Source organism: Crinia signifera, chromosome 3, assembly GCF_055691185.1.
Source record: "Crinia signifera chromosome 3, ASM5569118v1, whole genome shotgun sequence".
NCBI classification, from domain to species: Eukaryota; Metazoa; Chordata; class Amphibia; order Anura; family Myobatrachidae; genus Crinia; species Crinia signifera.
In genome coordinates, this window is record NC_139219.1 from 97191759 (window position 1) to 97219133 (window position 27375).

General features: G+C 42.2%; 1 protein-coding gene across 3 annotated transcripts; it reads right to left on the minus strand.

Annotated features, from left to right (window-relative positions):
- On the minus strand, positions 1-26686 carry TFB2M (transcription factor B2, mitochondrial). Of its 3 annotated transcripts, none has more exons than XM_083176242.1 (9): positions 26496-26686; positions 24615-24985; positions 22962-23050; positions 21473-21626; positions 20306-20454; positions 18777-18866; positions 8202-8264; positions 6888-7039; positions 1-1789 (listed from the first exon to the last, which is right to left on the minus strand). In XM_083176242.1, exons 2-9 carry the CDS (start codon positions 24940-24942, stop codon positions 1603-1605), a joined length of 1212 nt encoding a protein of 403 aa, XP_083032368.1. In that variant the 5' UTR covers positions 24943-24985; positions 26496-26686; the 3' UTR covers positions 1-1602. The 3 variants fall into 3 exon arrangements, with proteins under 3 accessions (XP_083032368.1, XP_083032367.1, XP_083032369.1); XM_083176241.1 differs by having other exon boundaries at positions 26527-26684; XM_083176243.1 differs by lacking the exon at positions 8202-8264 and having other exon boundaries at positions 26527-26686.
- Between the last annotated feature and the right edge of the window lie 689 nt (positions 26687-27375).

Here is a 27375-nt window from a genome sequence, read left to right on the forward strand (position 1 = left end):
TAAGGTTTTATCAGATCACATTTATAATTTAGCCATAAATTATTCTTACAATAGTCTTATATAAAATCTACAAACCATATTTAGAATTCATTTTGAATTTAGATCAAGTGCTTGCGAATAGGTATCTATGTTCCTATGCCCTGACATTTTGCCTTTTAAACAACGGTTGTGCACAAGGACTTTTAGTATAAAATAAACCATACCAGAACTTATTTATTGTGCAGATCAGCAGGTGACTGACACATTTTGAGTGATGTAGGAATGACTGCAGTCCCTAAGACACTGCACCCACATAATTTTCCATTACAGACTGCGGAGGTACAATTACTAAAGCTTCTAAAACAGACATGTGTAGGGTGTTGCTTATAGAAACCAGATCCTATCCATTATTTTCTAGGGTGCAATAGAGAAAGGATAGCTTGAATCTTATTGACTGCTGTGGGCAATAACCCCTCTTTTTTTAGTAATCTACCTGGGAACCTTCGCCACAAACATTAAGTATGATACCTAGCTGGCCTGCTAGATATAATTACTAGTTTTTGATTATGCATTTACATGTCCATCACTGTGTCTTCAGTTTCAAGTTAGTATATTCACCTTCTTGAGTGCCAAAATCTGAGAGATGCGCAAAATATTACTTAAAAATACCAGCATCACTCACATTTGTTATATAAATTCAAATAAAATAATGTGGCAGTAGAAGCAGTCCTACAGGCTGCAAATTGATTTTACAAATAGTTGTATGCATTATAAAGAAACTTAAAAGCAGCTAGGTAAAGCCAATAAACACTAGGTGATTGAGTTTAAAGTAGCTCACTTTTCTTATTTTGTGCTCAAATTGGTGTATGAGCAATGAGCTTTGATGCGCACTCCAGCATCATCCCCGGCGACCCACTTTCCATGGTCTCCTTCTATGGAAAGTAATTCACCCCCCACGAAAATCGCTGGGCTGTGCAAAAATTGCTCAATATATGCACCTTAACACTTACTGTGAAACTGGCACTTGGGGATGATGCAGTGTTGAACTTACACAAGTTAGTATAGCTAGCATTATTTTGCACTACGCACACTCAGAGTTATCTCCATATATGCAGGCATAAAGACATGCACACATTTGCAAGTACAAACCTTACAGCCATGGAGGCAGGGTATGTTCAAGTAGGCAAAGCAACCATATATACCAGCATATCTTTGTATCTATTACAAAGCTGAAGTACATGCCAGTGATGCTGATAAATTAGGCATATATGCAGCAGTGTACACATCTAGAGATGCATATGCGTGGAAAAACATTCTGTGCACCTTTTTGTACATAGTATTGTCTGTCCAAAGTTGTATTAATTCCTTAGCTTCATTTGACTTTCTGCACATACAGATGGATGCCTATGAGCTGCATGGGAATGTATGTGTATGCATGTAGCCCCAGGTGGAATCTATATCTTGTTGTAACATAAAAGTAAATGTACTGCAAGCACAACGGGTCTGCAACAGAATATTCCATAGAAATGTAAATATTTTAGCCTCAAAGATTTACTTTTCAAAAGTAATCTCTGCTGTAAACATTTATTGATGACAATAAAAAAATCATCATTGTTGACCGATTTAATAACTCGTACATGCCATATCTTCCCATGTATCATCTAGAACAAAATTTCGATCAAATTCCTCTGAACGGGACATGATTTCAAACAGAAATTTGTACTCTTCTGGGTAGATGTTGCCTGTTGTTATGGACTTGGGCAGAGCTAAACTCTCCACCAGCTTTTCCCCACTTCCCGGATCGAAGGAACTGCAAGACAGAAAACATTTACCAACTACTGTAAAAGCAAAAAAAATGCAAAATAAAGTACATTCCAAGTACAAACAGAGAGGATTTTTAGCAAACAGATTAATTCTTAATTCTGTGCCAAGCCCATCTATTAGGGTTTGTACTCTTTACATTCAATCATCAATATCACAATTTGTTTTGTTTTTCAGTTGGGGGGCTGAGGGGAGATTTAAATTAGCAGAGGAGGGAAGGGTGGGGGGGGGGGGGGGGGGGGGGGAGTGACCGGGTAAAAGATAACTTTACCTTCAAATTTTTTTTATATCCGCAGATCCCTGTGGAAGTTACTGTGAACTCCCAGTTGCCAGCACTATAACACAGCTGCTGCAGCCTATACAGAGCATTCAGCACCTCCCTCCTTTATCTGCCCGCCCCCCAGACTCCCATTGGCTATTTTACACAAGAGTCTGGGGTGGACAGATACAGGCTGGAAGTGCTAGCTGCGATATCTTTCAAGCTTCAGCTGCAACGATTGTGATGCAAACAAAACCCTTAGGCCAGAGGTTCCCAAACGCGGTCCTCAAGGCACCCCAATGGTCCAGGTTTTAGGTGTATCCATGACTCAGCACAGATGGTTAAATCAGACTGACTAAGCTACTAATTAAGTCACCTGTGGCCAAGCATAGATAAACTTAATACCTGGACCGTTGGGGTGCCTTGAGTACCACGTTTGGGAACCTCTGCCTTAGGCTACAGCCCCAATACTACATAAAATTATGTCATAAGATATTGTGTTTTTAACAGATCACAAAATGACAACAGTATACCAGCGCTCAAGGTTTGCAAATATAGACAAAGGTGACAATTACACTGACATTTGTGTTAAGTCATCCGATGTCAAAGTCTCTTCCCAAACTACATGTAATATCTAAAAACTTTCATTGAAGTAGTTCCCATGCTGAGAACATATAAACATGCAGTTTTTCTCCTTTCAGGTAAACAGTAGAAAACCTTTTTTCTTCTTCTCGAGATTAAGCCTTGTCCTGAATACTGAACAGACGCACGGATACTCCGGTTGTATAGATCACAGGAATGTAATCTATACAACAGCAGAATCTGTGTGTCTGTATCATGGTGAGATGGTTCCAACTGCCTGTAATGTCACCATAGCAGTAGTAATGAGTTTATTGGGTATACCATTCATTGCACTCTTTCCTGGATACTACTACACAGCAAAGGATCCAACAGCAGCTGATGGTATTCCCCAGATCAGCATTCAGGACAAAGCTTAATCCCCGAGACAAAGAAGAAATAATAGAAGTGGGCTACTGTTTACCTGTAAGAGAAAACTGCATGTTGCAGTTTGGTAAAAGACTGACATCAAAGGATTATTAACCAACACACACACATATTTCAGTTTAATACCCCTTTTCCGCTAGCAAAAATAACCAGGTATTTTGTGCAGGGATGCGCATCGACCCAGGTATTTTGCGAATGGAAACGCCTGGGAAGTTACCTGGTCACTGCAACCCGGGTCCTATTCACAGCAATGTAAAAGCCGCAACTGGGAGATGCTCTCACCTCCCAGCGCTACTCAGGCCCCGCCTTCCGATGACATCACCAGCCCAGCATTATGCCAGGTCAGGAAACTAGTGGGAAAGGGTTTGCTAGCCGAGTCGTACCAGGGTACAAAATACCGGGTGCGACCCGGCTTGTCTACTGGAAAAGGGGTATTGGCGTCACCTTTGTCTATATTTGCAAACCTTGAGTGCTGGTCCACCGTTGTAAATTTGTTTTCTAATGTATTGGAGGTCTTGGTGCTAAGGCATCTTACGCAATCAGTGTATCGTTTCCCAATTATCTTGTTTTTTAACAGATACCACTATAGTTTTTGCTTGCCTAATGCAGTCTGATATAAAATAAAACTATCATTCTTGGTTTAATTTTCATATCTCTGAGATAAATTAACTAAAGCTTTTAAAAAGATGTTGACCAAAGCAACCAATCAGATCCGGTCCATCCTTTTCTAAATGCTGAGAAATGTTTAGAGGCTTTAGTAAACTTAACCTAATGAATAATGGGCCCATACATCAGCAATCACAATTAATGGATTTCCAGATCCAGGGATTTTTTGGCCAGATAAATGGATTTTACAATCTATCTGACTTTGCCCACACATTACAGATTTGTTTCAGTGATCGGCAGATTTTTCCATCTAAAGATTGCATCTTTATATCTGGAAATTGCCCAATCGATTGCTGTTCATAATGTAAATAGATGAAGACGAATTGGGAATGCCCACACATATAAAAAAGATCTGCAGATAATATCAGATTATTAAACATGTTTAAAAACCTGATTAAGCAATCGACTGGCGATTTTGATTGGGATTGCCAAAAGGGGGAGCCCACACATCTAAAATTAATTGTGGCAATCATCTCCATAGCTGAAAATTGTCACAATTAATTGCTGATGTATGGGGCCCTTTAACCTAGCAGTTCCTGCTTTTGCATTAAGCCACTTTCCCAAAAAGTTCTCAAATTTAAAATGGTTATAATATGTAGGAATAATCTTGCTGCCCAGCAGGGCACCTACCAATATAGTACCACATTAGCCCTGTTCCAATGTTTGGGGGTCTGAGCATGCACATGGTCTTTTGTGCGCATGTGCAGTTCTCCTATGCGAACAGATTCAGCAACTTGCATAGTTACCAAGTCGTTCACAAGGGTCGGGACAGGGGCAGACGACAGCAGGGACGGCGGTCGGCCATGGGAACACCCAATGCTTCATGGTCCTCCCCATGAAAACACTGGGCGTTGCCATGGCTACACGATCGGGCCGATGTGTGCTGGGGTCAGGTGGCTGACGTCAGTTTTATTTTTTGAGAGGGGGGCGCTCTTTGACACTCAGTAAACTGCGATTACCGAGTCAAACAGAATCAGGGACTAATTGATTAAATATTTGACACCCACAATGGTGCATATCTGGGCATCAGGAATACTTTGTATTTTACTTGTGTTAATCAGGGTAAAATCTTATTTTTAGTATACTGTTTTAGACATCGTCTGGGTCTCACCACAAATCAGCTACCAAGAAGGAACATAGGGGCAGATGTATGAAGCCTGCCTAAGAGACAAAATGGAGATAAAGGGATTTATTCTGCACAAGTTACATCTGCCCCACCTGCAGTGCACATGGTTTTCTCCATTTGAGAAGAAATTTGCCTCTGCAAGTGAACCAGAATAAGGGCCAAAGTGTAGATAAAGTGTAAGGCGATAACGCACCAGCCAATCAACTCCCAAGTGTCATATTTCAAACACAGCTGATTGGCTTGTGCGTTATCTCCTTCAGGTGCCCATTCACGGTGCGTCAGGGCACTGCGTTGCGCTACGCACTCCCGTGCACATCTCATTGCACGGTGCTGTAGCACATTGTATGCTTTTGTGCTAGATACAATGCTATCTAGTACAAAAAGCACGGAGTTCATCGCACTGTGTATGGGCACCTTTCCACTTTAACACTTCGCCAGGCTTAATACATCTGCCCCATTGTATGCCACACATGTAGACAGGCCAGTATGGAAGTGTCTACATGTGTTCCCTACTGCCATCTATTCAAATAAACACTTTTCCTCAATCAAAGACGTGTGCAGGTGACCTCCCGCCCATATACAGTATTGTATCACCAGACAATAACTATTATGGGCCACATTAGTCATTAACTTTCATGGAGCAATTCTTGAAAAGAGGGTTATCCATTTTTGATGGTGACAGTTGTGGAGATTTTTGCCAGTATCAAGCTTTAAAAAAAACAACCAGCCAATAAGCTCCTAATTGTCATTTTTTTCAAACCTAGCCTGTAACATGGCAGGTAGGAACTGATTGGCTGGTTGTATATCATGCTTTATTTTATCACTTTTTAAAACTTAATACATCTGACCCATACGAATTGAAACTCGACATCCAATTTTTTTTTTCTTCTTAAAACAGAGGTTGGCTAAAGCGAGCACCTATAATGGCTGCCTGCATCTCCCCATCTGTGATTCTTACCGAGGGGGTGAAAGTAAAGGTTGTTATTACTAACGTGGGAGCACCTTCGTACTTATTGTGCTCTAGGTTTTTTTGTTGGAATTAATACTGTGTGTTTTTTTTCTTTACCGGCTGTAATTAAGAAATCCTTGATTTTTGTACTGTGTTTGATGTTTTAAAAGCTACCGTGTTTCCCCGATAATAACACTGTCATTTTTTTTTTCCATCAAAAAACACCATAGGGCTTATTTTGGGGGTAGGGCTTATTTTAATAACATGCCCCAGTCCTTTTTAAAGAGCCCCCATTCCTCCTTTCAATAACACGGGTAGGGTAATGCTCACCAACAATAAATAATTCTTATTCTAACTTCCCCACAGCTTCTTCTTGACTTTGCGCACCACTGCTCCCTGCCTGGCTCCCTCTGCTTGCTGCTGCTGCTGCGTGATGTGCACGGTGACGTCACGCGCTGCCCGCAGTGCATCCCTGGGACTTGGAGCTGTCCAGGAGCAGAAGCCAGAGTGGCACCTTAAAAGCAATGTGGAGGTGAGGGCACTATGGAAATTTTGATAGGGCTTATTTTCGGGGAAACACGGTAGTTTGAGTCCTATGGAAGAAAAGTGCTATGTAAATAAGATATTACTACTACATTATGATTGTTTGCAAATCAGTCCTGGAACAGAGTATATACTGTTGTAACTTTCTAGAATGCCCCCACGTTCATATATGTATGTGTATATCTGGCTACGATACTATCCAGTGCCTCAGCAGTGAAGTGTGGTAAGGTAAATAGCTGCGAAGTGGGCACATAGGGGTCAATCCTACCGTGTGTGTGTTGTGCTGATGCATTTCAGTGTTGACAATGGTACCAAGACTTGCACGCTTGCGTTCTAAAAAATCAGCCCGAATTGCATGGGGTAGCAAGTACTGTTGTGTGAGTTTGGGTGACCGTAAAGTGTGGTTGCTGCTGATAATTGGATTGACCCCATACTCTGAAGGAGAGGACTCTGTCCTTGTAAATCTGTTTAACAAGCCCAACTCATTGTACTAAGGAGCATCAGAAAAATAAAATCACAACAAACAGAATTGCACTTACTTGAGTTTGTCTATAACTGTTGACTTGCGTTTTGCCAGAAATTGTTTTACCATGATTATGAATGTATTGCCATCTGCAGGTGTAAATTTCTCAGAGAACAGGTTCCTTCGTGGGGTTATCCGTACTAAGCACAGGTTTCCATCTGGGAGATCCTGCAAACAAAAGCAATTTGGTTCTCAATTCAAACATGCTGAAAGCACGTGGTGCATTACAATGCATACAGTGAGTTTTAGAAGGCTAAGCATGCATTATTGGGTTTGTGGTGCAGATTAGTGTAGAGCCATCAGCCATACATAAAAACTCACTCATCTTTACTAACAAAGTAAAATATGAAATAAAAGTAGTATTATTAAAGAGGTGCTAGCTATTACATGTTGCAGCTGTTGCTTGGCTTTATAGAGCATATTTTTACCCTTTTCAGGTTCCCCTCCAACATTGGAATATCTAGCAGAGCAGCAACAGAACATAAAGACACTTGGCAGTATTCAATGCCATTGGCAAGAGGGTTTGTACAGCGATAGCTTAACCTCGCCAAAAATAAGCCATACTCGCCATGAAACCCCGGTGAGCTTCAAAGCAAATACAGCGAGTCTGACACATTTTGCGGCGAGCCTCGCCATTTTAATGGCCACACTCACCGCTGCCAACTCTCCTCAGGGGACAGACTAGGAGGCAGACAGCGAGTGAACCTGGCCCCAGGGAACATGTGAGGATTCATTGAATACCCTGATGGGGAGTTATCGGCACTTCTATGCCGTCAGGGCATTGATTACCCAACACGGACAACAGCAGTTATTCAAAACTGCAATAATAATTTATAAAGAGCTGTGCTCTGACAGCCCTATTCTGATAGGGATTACCCATTTTGGACCAAGATGTGATCAGAAAAGTACACACCTACATATCTTCAAATTTGGTACTAGTACGGATCAGCTCTGAAGTTGCAAAATTCTTTATAAGAAATGCAAATAATGTGTGGCCATGTGAAGGAATATCTTGTGCACAATCACTGCCTGATGGGAAACAATTCAGGAACCCTTCTCTGTCAGCAATTGCTGAGCACATAACATGGAACCAACATGCATTTCTAGTGCATAAAGCTTTCAAAATGGCAGCATAAATACGAAGAGTTCATATTTACAAAATTAAGAGGATGCAAATGCATTGGATTAATAGTTCTCAAATGATTTTCAAGAATAAAAAAAATCCATAGTTAGAAGTTTATCATTTTATTTTCATACACTGTGAATATAAAAGGATTCAGAATCCACCAATGGAGAATATAATCTGTACAAAACCCTTTAGTGTACCTACCCCAGACTTTACTATTACGGAACCTTTATCTTTTGTAGGTTTCAAAAATGTGGCGCAGGGCTCCTATAAGACATCACAAGATAGATAAACAGTTAGTCCAAAGAGTATAAATAGCATGGCAGATTGATAAGAGCAAATAGTAATGCTGTGTACACAGTGGGATTTGACATTCGATTTTGACTATATAGTCAAAAATCGCATGCAGATAGACAAGATAGACAGGACAGCAATGACTATATAGCGCAAATCTAATGACGATTGTATGAATTGTATGTAAATAGTACAGAGCTAACAAAGATTGCATAGCACTTAAGGTGCCAAACACACGCACCGATCCCGGCGGTGCGATGCTATGCGATGGGGTGCGCGCTCCCGCGGCACCTCATCGCACAGTACAAAAAGTATGTGCTGCACATACTTTTTGTACTAGCTTTCTATTGCATCGCATGCACATCGCATGCACAAGGCATACGATGCGATGCGTGCTAGTTAAGCACAGAACGCACGCCGGGATCGATGCGTCTGTGGGCACCTTTACAATCAGCATGAGATTTTGACTATATAGTCAAAATCGCATGCAGATCGCACAGGTTTTTTACCTTGCGATCCCGATGCGTGCTCCCGTGGCAGAACAAATCGAAACAGGGCAGCAATGATTATATAGTGCAAATCGAATGCAGATAGCAAGAATTGTATGTTAAAAGTACAAAGATAGCATAGCAGTCGAATCTTAAGTCGGATAGCAAGTGAGTCTCACTGTGTGTTCACACCATTAATGTATGAAGTGTAATGGTGTGTACACACGGTGAGATTCCCGTGCTATCCGACTTAGTAAAGATTGCATAGCACTCGAATCTTAACTCTGTACTATTTACATACAATCAGCATTAGATTTGCACTATAGTCATTGGTGCCCTGTCTATCTAGGTTTGTGCTGTCACGGGAGCGTGCATATGAATCGCAAGGTAAAAAAACATGTGCGATCTGCATGCGATTTTGACTATATAGTCAAAATCTAATGTCAAATCTCACCTTGTGTACACAGCATAACACTTTTCATTCTCCTAAAGACTTGTAGCTGCAGTTACTAGCAAGCAGAACATAACCACATCTATACATCCAATAGAAATGGCAGCAATAAACAGCAGGTGAACACCCTGTGGGTAGCATTAGAAGGAAACACTATCCACTAACAGGTGTGACAATACATAGTGCATGAAATATATATATTCAGGTTTGGGAGAAGTAGAGGTATTGCATCATCCATAATCACACCTGTTTGTATGAGCAGCATGGGGGAATATAATTGGTGAACCATAAATGCATCTTCTATTCCAGAAAGTATGATAGTGTGTTAGGTTACACGTGCTCGCCATTCTAGTAGTTTAAAAAACTGCTAAATTATACCCTCTGATAGCAGAAAATTGAGATAAGGGGGCAGATGTATGAAGAAATACACGTGAGGATGATAGAGAGTAAAATATCTAACCAATCAGCTCCGGACACGTTACAGACTGTTTGAAAAATGTCAATTAGGAGTTGATCGGCCGGATGTTTATCACCCTCGCGTTTATTTCTTTAAGGAATACATCTGCCCCTGGGTCTGCAAATAAGCCTGCATTTTGCATTTGGGAAAAGTATGCACTGTATCTACTACACTTAGCACAAATTGCAAGCATGAAGATGGAGAGGCTTTTTTAATGTACAGTATTTGGTACTTGTTTCCTATCTGGGCGCCCACGATCATAATCGCGGTCATCGGGGGTAAAAATCGCGGTCATCGCGGTAATCGCGGGCATCGCGGGTAAATCGGGATGACCGCGATGCCCGCGATTTTCCCATAGGGAACAATGTTAAAACGGCAGATTGACCGCGATTAGACTGTTAAATGCCTCAATGGACCCGATTTTGGGCCAAAAAGGCCAAATTAACCCTTAAATGTCCCCCCAAATTTTTTACGCCACCCCACGATCCACGCCAACCTGAAGCGTGGCGAGCGCAGCGAGCCCGCGAGGGGCGGCGGTACGCGTCCTCCGACCTTTTCATGCCCTACTATCCACTAGGGCGTGGTGTGAGAATATAATAGTGTGGCGCAGCGAGCCACCGAGCCCGAAGCGTGGCGAGCGCAGCGAGCCCCGCGAGGGGACGCGGATACCTTCACAGGTAGACGCGTCCCCTCGCGGGCTTCACAGGTGTGAAGGTATCTGCGTCCCCTCGCCACGCTTCGGGCTCGGTGGCTCGCTGCGCTCGCCACACTATTATATTCTCACACCACGCCCTAGTGGATAGTAGGGCATGAAAAGGTCGGAGGACGCGTACCGCCGCCCCTCGCGGGCTCGCTGCGCTCGCCACGCTTCGGGTTGGCGTGGAATGTGGGGTGGCGTTAAAAATTTGGGGGGACATTTAAGGGTTAATGGGCTCTGTGGCCCATTTAACATTGATTCCTATGGCCAAATCGGGTGGATTGAGGCATTTAACAGTAAAATCGTGGCCATCGCGCCTTTTAACATTGATTCCTATGGGAAATCGGGAGCATCGCGTCGCGGGCATCGCGGGTACATTTATGTATGGCCGCGACGCGACCGACACGATTTTCATGTTTAACATTGGTTTCAATGGTAAATCGCGGGCATCGCGTCGCGGCCATACATAAATGTACCCGCGATGCCCGCGACGGGCGCCCAGATAGGAAACAAGTACCCAGTATTTGTACTAAAAAGAACTAATTAAAATTAAAATGTAGCTAAAAGTTGCATAGAAAAATCAAACCAGACCAATCATTCTAACTATAAATATTTGTATGAATTACAGAAATATTCCTTATAAAACTTAACGATTATTTTATGGGTGGGCTAAAGCGCTGCCTGTGTCTGTGTGGTGAATTGCTGGCTTGTGTGTAGACAAAGGTATAAGAGAAAGAATGGTATGTAAAATAATTTCTTTATTGGTTATAATTATATGGAGTAAATGTGAGTGAGGAATGGGGTCTTAATTGGTGTTTTGATGTACTGCTTGAGGGAATTTTGTTCAAAACCGTGTCAGCACAGGAGATGCCCGACAGGGGTACAGGCAACCCTTTGTAGGGTTCCTTTTTTACTCCGTAGGTCCCTTGGTAAGGGATCTACGGTCTCCCTAAGCTTATAAAACTTAAAGCTGATCAGTTGCCACCTGTAATGCAGCATACACCCAGGGCAGTTTAAACCCCATTTCTAAGTGATCTGACTAGATTGCTTAGATATTAAGCACAAATCGCTGTGTGTATGCCCCACATGTCACTATCGCCAGGATTGATATTTCAAGCATGCTTGAAATATCTAGTTAATGTGAGTGGGGTTACACATCGCGGTGTCACTTCGCGCTGGAATACACCTGTAAGTATTATTGGGCAGTGCTTTACTTTTGCAAAATGATTTGACAAATACAAATAAAATTAACCCCTTCCCGACAATTGACGTACATTTACGTCATGGTCGGGAAGTACTTCCCGACACATGGCGTAAATGTACGTCATGGCATTTAACTGTCACCGCGTCTATAGACGCGGTGACAGTTTCAACATGTCTGCTGTCCCTGACAGCAGACATGTCCGTGCATGCCCAGGGGGGGCTGCGATGCCGCCCCCCCGTCGGCGATCGCTGTGATTGGCTGTTCAGTGTGAACAGCCAATTACAGCGTTTTCCTGTGTCACCGGCGAATAACGTTCGCCGGTGACACGGGATCGGAGGTGATTGGTGCTGTAAAGTACAGCACCAATCACCGCGGGGTGTAAGGGTGACACTGGTGTCACCCACCTCACCCCGCCCGCCCCCAAAGGCCGTGATTGGTCCGTCGGACCGACGGACCAATCACAGCCATGGAGGGGGGTTTAAACTAACGGTGACTGCACTGCAGACGCCATTCCGGTCTGGAATAGCGTGCAGTGCGGTCACCGTGCCGAGCTGTCGCCATTTACTGACCAGAACCTTCCAAAATACTTACCTGATCACTGCAAATATCTTGCCTGCTTCATCACTGCTTGTGTGTGCTGGATCCTGTTACTTGTGACTTCCTGTGCTGCAGTGTAATAGCGTTAGTTAGATAGAGAGAGATAGAGAGAGATAGAGAGAGAGATAGAGAGAGATAGTGTCAGAGAGTGCTATATTTTGTGCTGCTGCAGTGTGATATAGTTATAGAGAGAGAGATAGAGAGAGATAGAGAGAGAGATAGAGAGAGATAGAGAGAGATAGAGAGAGATAGAGAGAGATAGAGAGAGATAGAGAGAGATAGAGAGAGATAGAGAGAGATAGAGAGATATAGAGAGAGATAGAGAGGCCTAGTGACAGAGAGTGCTATATTTTGTGCTGCTGCAGTGTAATAGTTATAGATAGAGAGATAGAGAGAGATAGAGAGAGAGAGATAGAGATAGTGACAGATTGTGCTATATCTTTTTTATATAACTGACTGCTGCCCCCCCCTTTTGTGCTGATCAGTATAAATTAACTGATCAGCAACTTTTTGGGGGCGCAGGTTTTTTTTATATATATATATACCTGTCACTGCTGCAGTGTCATAGAGTGTTAGATAGTGAGAGATAGAGAGATAGAGAGAGATAGTGACAGAGAGTGATAGAGAGTGCTAAATTTTGTGTCTGCTGCCCCCGCCTTTTGTGCTGATCACTATATCTGAGGTGATCAGCAACTTTTTGGGGGTGCAGAGGTTTTTTTTTTTTTTATATATACCTGCCAGTTGCACTGTCAGTTGCACCAAAGGTTGTGCACCTGCTGCCCCTCACTGGTAATCAGTGTCGCATCGTGTGTGTGCTGTGGGGTCTTTTTTTAATTTTTTTTTTTACACACACTGTGATTTTGTGGGTGTCCTGTGGCCGCTGTGCGCTGATCAGTGACGTACATCACTGATCATCTTTTTCGGCACAGGGTTGATCTATTTTTTTTTTTTTTTTATCAAATTCCTGTTGCCTTTGAGCGCTGTTCAGTGACGGACGTTACTGACCAACATCTGTGCTCAATTTTTGGCGCAGGACCTTTTTTTTTTTTGTTTAACCCCTTCCATTTTATTTTTTTTAACCCCTTCAATTTTTTTTTTTAACCCCTTCAATTTTTTTTTTTAACCCCTTCAATTTTTTTTTTTTTAACCCCTTCAATTTTTTTTTTTTTTTTGTATAAAGTATTTTTTTTTTCTGCACTACATACACACTACACACTACATACCCCCCGGGTTGAAATAAAGTTTGTACCCCCCCCTACACTATACACGTGTTGAAACATTTCACTACCAGTAACACAAAAATAAAAATGGCATCCCAAATGTCATCCCAAATGTCATCCCAGTCATCCAGGAGAATGTATTCAGTGGAGGAGGCATATGCCATGCTTGCCTCTGACTCTGACACAGCCAGTGAGGCAAGCGGGGAATTTGAAGGATTCGTCTTAAGCTCCTCTTCCTCCTCTGATGATGAGGGACCCCCTCAAAGACGCCCCCGTAGAGCAGCTGAGACCCCCCCCCCCCAATAATTGATCTCGTATGGACCCCACCACCAGACAATTTTGAGCCCCAGGTTCCTGAGTTTTTGGCCATGCCAGGAATCCAATTTGATTCCACAGGTCTCAGAGAAATTGACTTTTTCAAATTATTTTTCTCTGATGATTTTATAAATTTAATGGTGGACCAAACTAATTTATATGCCCAGCAGTTTATTGCTCAAAACCCCACGTCATCATTTGCTAGGTGGACCCCTGTAGATGCAGTAGAGATGATGACGTTTTGGGGTCTGGTGTTTCATATGGGCATAGTAAAAAAGCCAGAAATTAGGCAATATTGGAGTACAGATGTTCTGTACAGCACCCCATTTTACCGTATGGCCATGCCCCGGGCTCGATTTGAGACGATTCTTAAATTTATACATTACACCGATAATGCACAGTGCCCACCCAGAGATGATCCCACCTTTGACCGGCTATTCAAAGTCAGGCCGGTCATTGATCATTTCAGTGCCAAATTTGAAGAGGTGTACATCCCTGAAAAATGTATTTGTATCGACGAGTCCCTTATACATTTTAAAGGAAGGGTTAAATTCCGCCAGTACCTTCCCAGTAAGAGGGCAAGGTATGGCATAAAAATGTATAAACTGTGTGAAAGCACCTCAGGGTACACCCACAGGTTTAGGGTTTATGAAGGGAAGGATTCAAGAATTGAACCGCCAGAATGCCCCCCCTCCCTCGTAGGTGTTAGTGGGAAAATTGTCTGGGATTTAGTGCACCCCTTCCTGGATAAAGGTTATCACCTCTATGTGGATAACTTTTACACCAGCATCCCCCTGTTTAAGGCCCTTGGTTCAAGAGGTACAGCAGCTTGCGGTACTGTGCGCAAGAACCAAAGAGGCCTCCCAAAAACGCACATTGCCCAAGTAATGAGAAGGGGTGAAAGCAGGGGAATATGCAACGAAAATATGTTGTTGGTCAAATATAAGGACAAGAGGGATGTCCTTATACTGACAACAATTCACGGAGACAGTACCACCTCCGTCCCTGTACGAGGTACCAGTACCCACACCTCAAAACCTAATTGTATCCTGGATTACAATAGGTACATGGGCGGAGTGGATCTTTCAGATCAGGTACTGAAGCCGTACAGTGCCCTGCGGAAAACAAAAATCTGGTACAAGAAGGTGGCCGTGTATATCATCCAGATGGCACTGTATAACGCTTACGTGCTATTCCGTTCTACCGGCCAGAGGGGGACATTTATGCACTTTCAAGAGGAAGTCATAAAGGGCCTAATATTTGGGAACCAGCAGGCAGAGGGCCCCAGTACTTCTAGTACTGGCCCCCGTATTGTACCAGGGCAGCATTTTCCTGATGAAATCCCCTCCACTGGAAAAAAGGGCAGGACACAAAAAAGGTGCAAAGTTTGCTATAAAAAGGGAATAAGAAAGCAAACTATTTTCCAGTGTGACACTTGCCCCGACAAACCCGGCCTATGTATAAAGGAGTGTTTTAAAATATACCACACATCTATGGAATACTAGGTTCATAATTTCACCGTGCTTCGGGGGTCTTGCTAATGCCACATAGCACCCACCATTCATTCCACCAGAATCTGAGCCGCAAAATCCAAAAATCACTCCTTCCCTTCTGAGTCCTGCCATGCACCCAACTGGTATTTTTTGGTCACATGTGAGGCATTGCCGTACTTGGGAGAAATTGGGGCACAGATTTTGGGGTGCTTTGTCTCCTTCATACCTTCTGAAAATGAAAAATTTTGAGCCAGAACTGCATTTTTGTGTAAAAAAAAATGTAATTTTTCATGTTCACTGCCCACTTGTATCAAAATTGGTGAAACCCCTGGGGGTTTGAAATGTACACTATACCCCTAGATGAATTCCCTGAGGGGTGTAGTTTGCAAAATGGGGTCACTTGTGGGGGGGTTCCACTGTATTGGTGCTTGGGGGGTCTTGCTAATGCGACATAGCACCCACCAAAATTCCACCAGAATCTGAGCTGCAAAATCCAAAAATCACTCCTTCCCTTCTGAATCCTGCCACTTTTTGGTCACACATGAGGCATTGCCGTACTCGGGAGAAATTGGGGCACAGATTTTGGGGTGCTTTGTCTCCTTCATACCTTCTGAAAATGAAAAATTTTGAGCCAGAACTGCATTTTTGTGTAAAAAAAATGTAATTTTTCATGTTCACTGCCCACTTGTATCAAAATTGGTGAAACCCCTGGGGGTTTGAAATGTACACTATACCCCTAGATGAATTCCCTGAGGGGTGTAGTTTGCAAAATGGGGTCACTTGTGGGGGGGTTCCACTGTATTGGTGCTTGGGGGGTCTTGCTAATGCGACATAGCACCCACCAAAATTCCACCAGAATCTGAGCTGCAAAATCCAAAAATCACTCCTTCCCTTCTGAGTCCTGCCATGCACCCAAATGGTATTTTTTGGTCACATGTGAGGCATTGCCGTACTCGGGAGAAATTGGGGCACATATTTTGGGGTGCTTTTTCTCCTTCATACCTTCTGAAAATGAAAAATTTTGAGCCAGAACTGCATTTTTGTGTAAAAAAATTTAATTTTTCATTTTCACTGCCCACTTGTATCAAAATTGGTGAAACCCCTGGGGGTTTGAAATGTACACTATACCCCTAGATGAATTCCCTGAGGGGTGTACTTTGCAAAATGGGGTGACTTGTGGGGGGGTTCCACTGTATTGGTGCAACATAGCACCCACCATTCATTCCACCAAAATCTGTGCTGCAAAATCCAAAAATCACTCCTTCCCTTCTGAGTCCTGCCATGCACCCAACTGGTATTTTTTGGTCACATGTGAGGCATTGCCGTACTCGGGAGAAATTGGGGCACAGATTTTGGGGTGCTTTTTCTCCTTCATACCTTCTGAAAATGAAAAATTTTGAGCCAGAACTGCATTTTTGTGTAAAAAAATGTAATTTTTCATTTTCACTGCCCACTTGTATCAAAATTGGTGAAACCCCTGGGGGTTTGAAATGTACACTATAGCCCTAGATGAATTCCCTGAGGGGTGTAGTTTGCAAAATGGGGTCAGTTGTGGGGGGGTTCCTAACTTTTAGCATCTTATGGTGCCTAGAAACCTACATGGTGCCTAAAAAATAATCTCATAAAAAGGAGGCTCCAAAATCAAGTAGGTGCTCCTTCTATTATGAAGCCTGTGGTTTGGTCAACGTGCACACTAGGGCCACATATAGGATATTTATGAAAACAAAAGAATTGGGGGAATCAATTTTTAGTCACATTTCTCTAGTAAAATGTACTGTGTTCCTTAGAAAAATGTATTAAAATTGCAAATCTGCAAAAAAAATGAAATTTTGAAACTTCACCTACACTTTGTTTTAATTCCTGTGAAACACCTAAAGGGTTAACAAACTTCCAAAATGCTGTTTTGAATACTGTGAGGGGTGCAGTTTTTGAAATGGTATCATTTATGGGGGTGTCTCACATACAAGTCCCTCAAAGTCACATCAGAACTGAACTGGTCCCTAAAAAAATCAGTGTTTGAAATTTTCTTGAAAATTTGAGAATTTGCTATTCATATTGTAAGCCTCCTAGTGTCCAAAAAAATGAAAAGGAAGTTGAAATAATGATGGAAACATAAAGTAGACATATGGTCTATGTTAGTTATTAACTATTTTGAGTGGTATGATTATTTGTCTCACAAGCAGAAAATTTAACATTTTGCAAATTGCTAAATTTTCCATTTTTTTACGACATTTTGGTATTTTTCACAAAAAAACACAGACTGTATCGACCCAAATTTACCACTAATTTGAAGTACAATGTGTCACGAAAAAACAATCTCAAAATCACTGGGATAAGTAAAAGCAAAAAAAAGTTATCCCCACTTAAGTGATACATGTCAGATTTGAAAAAAAGGGCTCTGTCAGGAACGCAAAAACTGGCTCTGTCAGGAAGGGGTTAAACAAGTTTAAGTAAAAATATAGATGTGGTGTTTATTTTCACAGATGCAGAACACAATACAATGTGGGGAATGCTACTAAACAGTGTTCTAAAATCACAGTATATTAAAAGGTCAAAAAGATTTATATTCTAATCCTAATACCGGTTTACATATACACAGTGTATATGTATACCGGTATTAGAATATAAATCTTTTTAACCTTTTAATATACTGTGATTTTAGAACACTGATTAGTAGCATTCCCCACATTGTATTGTGTTATGCATCTGTGAAAGTAAACACCACATCTATATTTTTACTTAAACTTGTTTAATTATTTGTATTTGTCAAATCATTTTGCAAAAGTAAAGCACTGCCCAATAATACTTACAGGTGTATTCCAGCGCGAAGTGACACTGCAAGGTGTAACCCCACTCACATTAACTTATCCTAAAGGTACAAGTAGTATACCTTAGAACTTTGCAGCAGGAAGACCCTCCCACTGTCCATAGCGCAACCTTCCCGTTAACCCCTCCCCCTTGAAATATCTAGTCATTGCCCTTGTTCTCTCTATTGAGAACATGGGCAGTGACAGATCGCTCAGCTGATGCCATTCTGTATGCTGAGGGACCGGTGTTAACTAGATTGCTCAGCACAAACCTCCAGTCACCCAGCATGTATGGGGCATAAAAGAGAAACATTGAGTAGGGGCTTGCTTGCATCAGCAGAAGGCTCTCATCATGTTCCTTAAGGACAGTGAAATATTCCACTGATCGCTACAGTGAGAGAAACTGACAGACCATGTACTTACTGTAACTTCCATAATATTTTATTGCTGTGCATTAGGGCACTAATCTTGTGCAGGCAGTAATTGCACAGCATTTGGAATGCACAGTACAGATGTTTCTGCAGTCATCTTTGCCGCAAATGTGCCATTGCAACAATGGATCACCAGTGCATGCACAGTGCTCACACACGGCTGCAGCTACACTAGTCACAGCAAACTACCCACACTTGACGTGGCTAGTGAAAAGCTGATCCCGCACTCATCTGTATTTCTTGCACACAGACAAACCCTTCACTACTGAAATATGAAAAATCACTTATTAAAGGTTTATCTCCAAGACCTTACAGAGGTACATACCTTGTGCAGAAGCTCAATATCACAGGCAGCCTGATACAGCACACCCAGTGCTTGGTAATTTTTTAAGTCTCCAGGTTTACAAACAAGTTTCTAGAATGGAAAAATTATCAGTGTTTTTTTTTGTGTAACATCCCAATCAACTACACCAATGGTGAGAAACAAATGCAGAGAAAGACTATAACTTTCTTTTTTTCCCCTTCAGCAACAGAAGTTCCTTAGTATTTAATTGCATTTTACTTATTCATGACAACAAACCAGCAAAGTACTGGAAATAGTAATGTACCAGATATGCATATCATACTATCAATGGTTCCCAACCTTGGGTGTCTAGCACCCCCCAACAGTTAAAATTTTCCAGGTCCCCACACAAAACTCAAGTGAAATCATAAGCTTAACCTGTGGATCTTTTTCAATGTGACAGCAAATAATGATTACACCTGTGCACCTGCCGGGTGACCTGGAAAACTAGAAATGTTGGGGAACTCGAGGACAGAGGTTGGGAACCACTGAAAGAGCAACAGTGGATGGAGTTACAAAGCCATTTCGTTGCTCTACCATTAGTGTTGCTATGGAAACATTATGGTACACATCAGCTGCATCAGTGGTTGATAACACTGATGTATTTTGAAATATATAAGTAATTTAAAGTGGGAAAAAAAACAGCCACTATATTTGGCAGTAAAAATCCATGTATTTTGGTTAAAAAAACAAAAGCATGAGGTGATACCAAACACTTATCACACTAACAATGCCATCATAAACAAATTTAAAATCATTTGCCTCTCTGGATAAGGGGTTGTTCAATTGTCAACATATAATGATGGCTGTCATGGAGGCATTCCATAAATTAGCATAAGTAACTCCATGTAAAAAACTATATTTATCTAGCAGTTTGTGAGTGACAGCTTTACTACTGTACATCCCCCAACTCCCAAAAGAAGATGGGACGGGTTATTCTCATTCTGAATATCTTCTTGCTACAAGAAGTGGACTACAATCTAATGCGGTGTGTAATTTGCATTACCAATTTTGACTATATAGTCAAAAATCGCATAGCACATCGCACCATGCAATGCAGCACCCGATCCTTATGTGCGGCCCCACGGCATTGGTATCTAATGTAGAAATAGACTGCGCAGCACAGTCTATTTCTACTATCTCGGAACAAGGGCCATGCTGCTCAATGCATGGCCCCAGATACCCCATCCCTCCCTGCAAGCCAATGCTGGCACACCACCGGGCGCCGGTATCGGCCTGTGTGAATACACCGTAAAAAATCACTACAGACCATGGCTTTATTCTTGCTTATTGATGGAATTTAATGAAAACCGCTTAAGGCTGCTCTGACAATTCCCTCATTGCAGGAGAAGGATAACTAGTTTATGTCCTTGAAAAGACACTGTTCCTGAAGACTATCCAATAACATGGTGATATCTTACTACTGGTCTTACTGGTTCCTAGAAAGACATTACTTTCTAATTAAAAAGTGTAGAGCATTTGGACCATAAAGGTCAGAAAAGTAAACAAACCTTGTACTGATTTTCACTCATAACCAGATTTAATTCAATTCGGCCATATCTGTAAATGGAAAGTTGTTCATAGAGAAGAAACAGTTGCCGCCAGAGTATACTCCTCTCTTTTTTAAGGTTAAGCATCATGAAAACTTTAATAGGGATATCTGAAAAGAAAAATCAATATATAATATATAAATAAACAAACATACATACTTCCAAAAACATTGTGCTGGTGTTCAGTGAAATTAGCAAAACAAATTACTGACATCTGGATAAAGAGCCATACACAATGGGCGCTTTGGCCCAGCGTGTATGCTGACAGATGATGGAGAAAATCGCTTGGATGAAGAACACACATACACACTGAGCGGTCTTTGCCTGTTTTAGCGATTTTCCCAGGGGTGGACGACTTGCCATAGAGACGCTTATCTGCTGGTAATACCAGTACCCGTACACACTGGGGGACTGAAAGACGCTCAATTTACTATATGGGTCAATATATGGGTATTGAATAATATATGAACTTCAGGCTATATGTATATTTCTTCCTTCTGTGGGTCACATCTAACCGACCAGCTCAGGTATCCTATTCTAATTATAGAAGTATATAATATATATATAAATATCCCAAAAAGCCTATTCAATTATTAAATATTTGCAGCTTGTTCCTGGAAAACAAACATTTTTGGGGGATCCCTGCAAATATTAAGCATCACCAAAATGTATGGAGAGGCCACAGCAGATATCGCCAGTATCTGCTGCAGTTCCTCCATTTCCAACAGCCGCCATAGACTTCCATGAGGGTGCAATGAATTTAGATCTACCAAGCTCCGCAATGCTTTTGAAGATGACACTACACCGATCTAGCCTGTGAGCTACACTTTGCAAAATGAGCTGCTGAAGTGGTCTCTTCACTCCAAGCACATCACAGGGGCGAACGCCAAACCTATGGGTGCCCTCTGTTACATCCAGGCCGTTTCATCTCATACAGCAATGCAATTCTGCACCGATATAGCAATGTATATCTCCGTTTATACTGCTCTTGACAGCATGGTAACCATCATCTAAATATCTCACAGTTGTACAGAACTCACAGAGTCATGAGAGCCAATTTACCCATTTCTACAAATATTCAAGAACAGGAGGTTGGCCTGCTCCATAAAAACATAAAAGCAAATCTACCTGAAGCCCAGGGAACCTCCGTTATGCCCAATTGCTTCATCAAAGTGCTGGAATACATAGAAGGAGGCTCAACAAGTCCCTCTGACCAGGGATCCAGCCTGAAGAAGTCACAGTGAACAACTTTTAGCTGCCGGATTGAGTTACGCTGTAAAACCTGGAGATAGAAGTAGCAGATTGAATTGTTTACTTATACACTTCTTAAGAGTCTCAGCAGCAACATTATGCACAGGATGATAAGGACAGAAAATGTAAGGCCAACACTATAGAAGACCTGCCAACAAAAGTGGCCTACAATAACTTTGTAAGAGGTTGGATAGCGGTAGAAGAAAAAGTCTTGGCAGGCAAGATTACATAGCACAGATCTGTACTATATGGTAAAATCAAATGCATTTTGCATACCATTCAATACGATTCCAATCGAATCACATGCAAAATCGCACTGTGTGTACCCACTATAACACTAACTCAGCTGCAAAAGGAAACAAAGTATTTGGGAGTGGGTCAGTCTGTATTCCACTACAGTGCTACAGTGGGAATACACCAGGCAACAGATAATCAGGTGACTTTCCTTCAACCCAGACCACCCCCGACTGCCCATACACAGCAGCCCAATTTTAATAAACGGAACGCCACCTCTACCATCCTTCATTACACTGCTCCGGGTTACATGGAATGACTGACCAGAAGAGGTCCCATGTGACCCGTGGGAAAGCACAAATGGGCATACACATCAGAACAACTGTGCGATGTTCACATATGGCAAATTGTGCCAATATCATTCTGATGTGTACCCGCAGTATAGGTCATTAGATTGATGTATGTCAGACCTACAGACATCAGATATACCTAAAAGTGTAAAACCACCGGATACCTGGGTTCCTCCCTCAGGGAGCAGACATTTCCCGGTTCTTCCGCTGTGAATGAACAGAGGAAATGTTCCCTGGATCAGACAGCTGCAGCAGTGCTCAGACATTTTAATGTGCAAAAAGAAGCCAAGGAAAGATGGAAAAAATCTCCAAAAGGCAGCAAATTACAGATTAGACATCCTTATAACATGTAAAAAATTGTTATAAGGATTTTATTTTATTTCAATCATTTACACTTTCAAAATGACAGAAAACAAAAAATGCCCAAAACTGCCCAAATTTTCAAAAAAGGGGACAGAGATAAAGAACCAGCTCCTGGCATTTTTCATTCCCAGCCTGTAAAATGTCAGTTAGGAGCTGATTGGAAGGTACGTTTCTCTCCGAGGATAAGTAAATAGACCCATTTGTCCATTTTATGTCATGCTAAAGTCACTATATACAATTCACTTTATCCCATTAATACAGGCTAAAATGTCTGAGCACTGCTGCAGCTGTCTGATCCAGGGAACATTTCCCCTGTTCATTCACACTAAACAAACATTTGTAGGACAGCAGCATTACATTTGTGATCCTATTCAGTTGCTGTTCTATGTAAAAAAAAAAAAAACAAGACCTGTCAATACCTGTAACTGGGGAAGAAAATGTACATTACTTTCCAAGGCCACCACTTTGATGCCAGCATCTAGCAATGCCTGGGTGAGAATTCCAGGACCTAAATAAAGAACATTAAAGTTACACACCCAGTGTGGTCAACATTACTTAACTCCTAATTTTCAATGTCCTTACCCATGTAATGCTGAAATGATCAGTATAAATTTACAAAAATCACTTTATGTTTGTTTATTAGACTTAAATCTGCTACTAAACAGCACATTGTTCCATCAGTTATCTTAGGGATGAGAACCAGAAAAATACAAAACAGTACTAAAAACAAGTGATACGGGGCAGGATTCTCTAAAGCAGAAATGCGGTAAAAACACCATTATCAGGATTTTTACCGCATTTCTGTATTCTCTGTTGCCCCTCCGCAGTGTCAGCACTGCGGAGGGAATCCCCAGCAAAAGCTGGCGATCCCCTGCAGAAGCCTATGGGCTTCTGACTGCAGAGCTGTGTGATGAATCCGCCGCGGATCCCTCCCAGCATGTCCTGTGGTTGGACCCGGCGCTCTGCACATGTGCAGACGGACTCTTGGGTCTCTGACCCGGAGCCGCATCGTGAGGAACAGCTCTTATCGCAAGAGACGTCCCTTGTGTTAATAATTGCATGTGGTACCCGGTGAAGGGTGGCATTTGAGGGCTGTAGATGTTAGAACATCTCACATCTCGCCCTTAGGGTGTTATGCCTCCCAAATCTCTGCATTGTAAATCATGTGGCGTGGAGGGCAGATCAACAGTAATAAGTGGAGGTTTTGACACCACAAAAAAAGAAAAAGAATATATATATATATATATATATATATATATATATATATATATATATATAAAAATTTCAGATATTTAAAATAATATCATTACATTAGATAAATGTCAGGACTTTGTGAAGCCAGGGAATATACAAAAACCACCTAATGGTGTGTACACACGTTAGATGTGCCTTAAGATCCTATACACGATCTGATCAGATAGGATCGTGGATAGGATCTTAAGGCACATCCGATTTGCATCCTATCTTGACTATATAGTGCAGATCCGCACTATATAGACAAGGCAGCCAAGACTTTCTGGCTTCCGATACGTGAACGCGCATCAGGATCAGATCAGGATCGCAAGGGTTAAAACCCTAGCAATCTGCATCCGATGCCGATCCGATGTTGACTATATCGTCAACATCGGAAAGGAAATCGGACCGTGTGTACACAGCATAAGGAGACCATCTTACACAATAGTATAAAAGTACCAGGAACATGAATGGGTATATTGCATGGATTAAATGGTGGGAAAGGGAGGGTGAAACTGTAGAAAGTGTCTACTGAAAACTTTGGTCAGCGTAGGGACCATGCCGAGCAATTCATTTCAGGGAACATGGACACACATAAAAATCTGATAAATAAGGGGGTAGATTTACTAAGCCTGGTAAATTGAGAGAAGAAGGTAATAAGGAAACAGCCAATCAGCTGTGTTTAAAAAATGACAGTTGGGAGTAGACTGGATGGTACGTTAGAACCTTCCACTTTATCAGGCTTTATATATTTACCCCAATGTATCCAATACCTGCATTTTTATTTGCAATATATACATTGACAGCTAGTATGACAAGGTTAGTGACAATGTGAATACCTGGGTTGCACTCCATAACAATTGGAGCTGTTCTGCCATCTCCCCAATGTTGTAAGCATTTGGAAACAGTTTGTACAAGAGCAGGGTCCGTTATAAAACGCCTCAAGGGTCTATATGATGCAGTCTTTTTTTCACCACTGTGGCCTGTTGCCCGCTGCTGTTGATCAGCCACAGCAGACGTGCCATATGAAGAATGGTTTATGGAGCTTTTACAACATGAAATGACTACACAGTGACTTGGCCTTGGATGGAAAAGCACTGGCGCTCCAGTATGAGGCCCACAGCGCAGTACACACATCCCCATACGAGCTCCTCTAATAGAAGACATTTTTGCCAACGGTTGACTTCCAACAAAGAATGATGTTCACTGCCTGTAAATGAAACAGACCTTTGTTTTATTTAGCAATGTCAAGAAACACAATTTTAATAATAAAAGATTAATTTGGTGTACCCACTAACACTGAATAATGTAACACCAAATATATGTAAACTGAAACATGGGATACATAAAAAATCTGATGCTATTGCTTGTAAACAGCAAGTTCCAGTGTTATCACTTCATTATGAGAGAGAATATTCCATTTCCTATGGCAGATGCATGATTATGGGGCCTACACATGTAGTCATTTTCTAAACCCTTTAAATACAACACTCTGAAAATTACCCCACATCACTGTGTGTAGGGGCAATAGCGATGAGGGGCCCCGCACGTTGATATCACTTGGCGATTATTATCCAGCACGCTGGATATTAAAATCGCTCAGGGACAGTGTTCTCACCAGAGAACACTGGCCCTGACAGATTGCTGAGCAGACAGATGTGTTGACACATCACTCTTTGCTGTGCAATCTGGCTGAAGTGTGCTGAGCGATGTAGCATCACTCAGAATGCTTCAGCTTGCTGCGTGTGTTGGCTCCATTAGACTGCCAGTCCGGCAACACAACCCAGCACTCAGATGCCAGGTAAAAGCAGATAATTAGGAACAATTCTATGTGAAAGCGGGGTATTAAGTGTCCATTTTCTAGGCATATTGGCTCTCAATGCAAACATAAAAAAAAGAGCCTCTTCCCCAAATGGAAAAGGGAAATGACTTCCCTGCAAAACTGCATGCTTCTGCCGCTACGTCAGAACTGTATAATATAAAACAAAAGACAACATCCTCCTAGAGAATTCACCTACATGTACAGTATATAGCAGAGGGTGGAAGGAGTAGCAGACCAGATACCCTGTGAGAGAACACTGATGGGCAGGGTGCCTGCAGGAGGCAATTACCCGCTGCTTACATAACCTAAAAAAGGTGCCCACACAGTAGTGTGATTTTGACACTTCTGATACAATTCCAACAGATCGGTCCATTAAATCGGATGAAAAGTGTCAAATCGCAAGTGTTTCAGCTCCATCATCGATCTGATGCGCGGTCCTGTGCGCATCTGGAGATCACAAGGGCTGCAAACAAAAAAAATGTATCAGATCCACAGCCCGTGCTGGGATCGCATGCAAAAGTACCACATACCATTTATTATATGTGACCTGGCACCCGGTTCAAGGTAAAAATAAACTTGCCCAATACACTAGGGGGATATACATTTTACTTGGTCACTTTTTATGAAATTACAGCAATCGCATAAAAAGCAAGCAAATCGAATGTATTTGACAACAGGTCCGATGTGATGCACTGCACATCGCATCGGAGCTACTGGGTTGCCCGTATGGGGGCCTGTACATGCATAATGCATCACACATTGCAGCAGCAGCATCATCATCATCCCGCTTATATAAAGCGTGCTGTGATGACCCCATACACTGGCAGAGCAGTGCAGGACACGCGTGTCATGTAAGAAAAATGCGGACACCATACACGCACGAGCCCCGCACACATACCGGCGAAGCACGCACATACACCAGAATTCACCTGGTTTCCATGGGAGCGTGGAGTACGCCACGGGCGGATGACCTTGTCCCAGGAGCTACACACATGGCTGGAGCCTGGGACAGGACAGGAGACAGGTGGGGGCGGGAGCTTCGCTTCCTGTTCCGGAGGCGGGCGGCTGGCTGGCACAAGCCTATCACGGCCGTGGCTGTCATTTGGAGCTTATACAATGTGGGATGGGACATCGAAAGAAAACATCAGTTAAATGATGTTTTTCAACATTGGTTACAAAACATCATATATACCTAAACATTGATACTCTGAAGCCGATGTTAACCGATGTTTCCTTATTTTATTAGTAAACTTCCTCCTTAAGCATATAATACACTAATAAACTTCTTATTGGTGGCTTACGATTTACACACACATTGGATAAATTATTCATGTTATGAGGTAACTACTCATGTTATGAGGTAATTCGATACGGAGGGGAAAAAAATGAAGCATTAACTAGCAAAACTTTATTGCAGGGTTGCCGACCCTCCCGGAATTACCGGGAGTCTCCCGAAAAACGGATCCCCCTCCCGCCCCCCCGGAAGGGTGGGCAACCCACCCGGAATCAGGGGGACCCTCATTGAGCCCCCCGATCGCGGCATTTAAATGCCTCAATCCGCGGGTCTCAGAGGAGGGAGTGGAGCTAAAATGACACACTTGTGTCATTTTAGCCCCGCCCCCTCCAAGGAGATCAGTGATTTAGACTATTTCCCGTAATGAGGGCGGGGCTTAATGACGTCACAGTCAAGCCCCCCAAACGGGTAATGAAAGTCTCCTCTCCGGGAGAAGCCCGGAGATTAGAATTTGAAAGTCGGCAACCCTGCTTTATTGCAACAA

Coding starts and splice junctions, on each gene's coding strand:
- TFB2M (XM_083176242.1), bottom strand. CDS start 24,942: ATGTCTTCTATTAGAGGAGCTCGTATGGGGATGTGTGTACTGCGCTGT. Junction 8,265..18,776: donor ATATTGAGCTTCTGCACAAG/GTATGTACCTCT, acceptor GATGTCTTATAG/GAGCCCTGCGCCACATTTTT. Junction 7,040..8,201: donor CCGTAATAGTAAAGTCTGGG/GTAGGTACACTA, acceptor TTTTGTTTGCAG/GATCTCCCAGATGGAAACCT.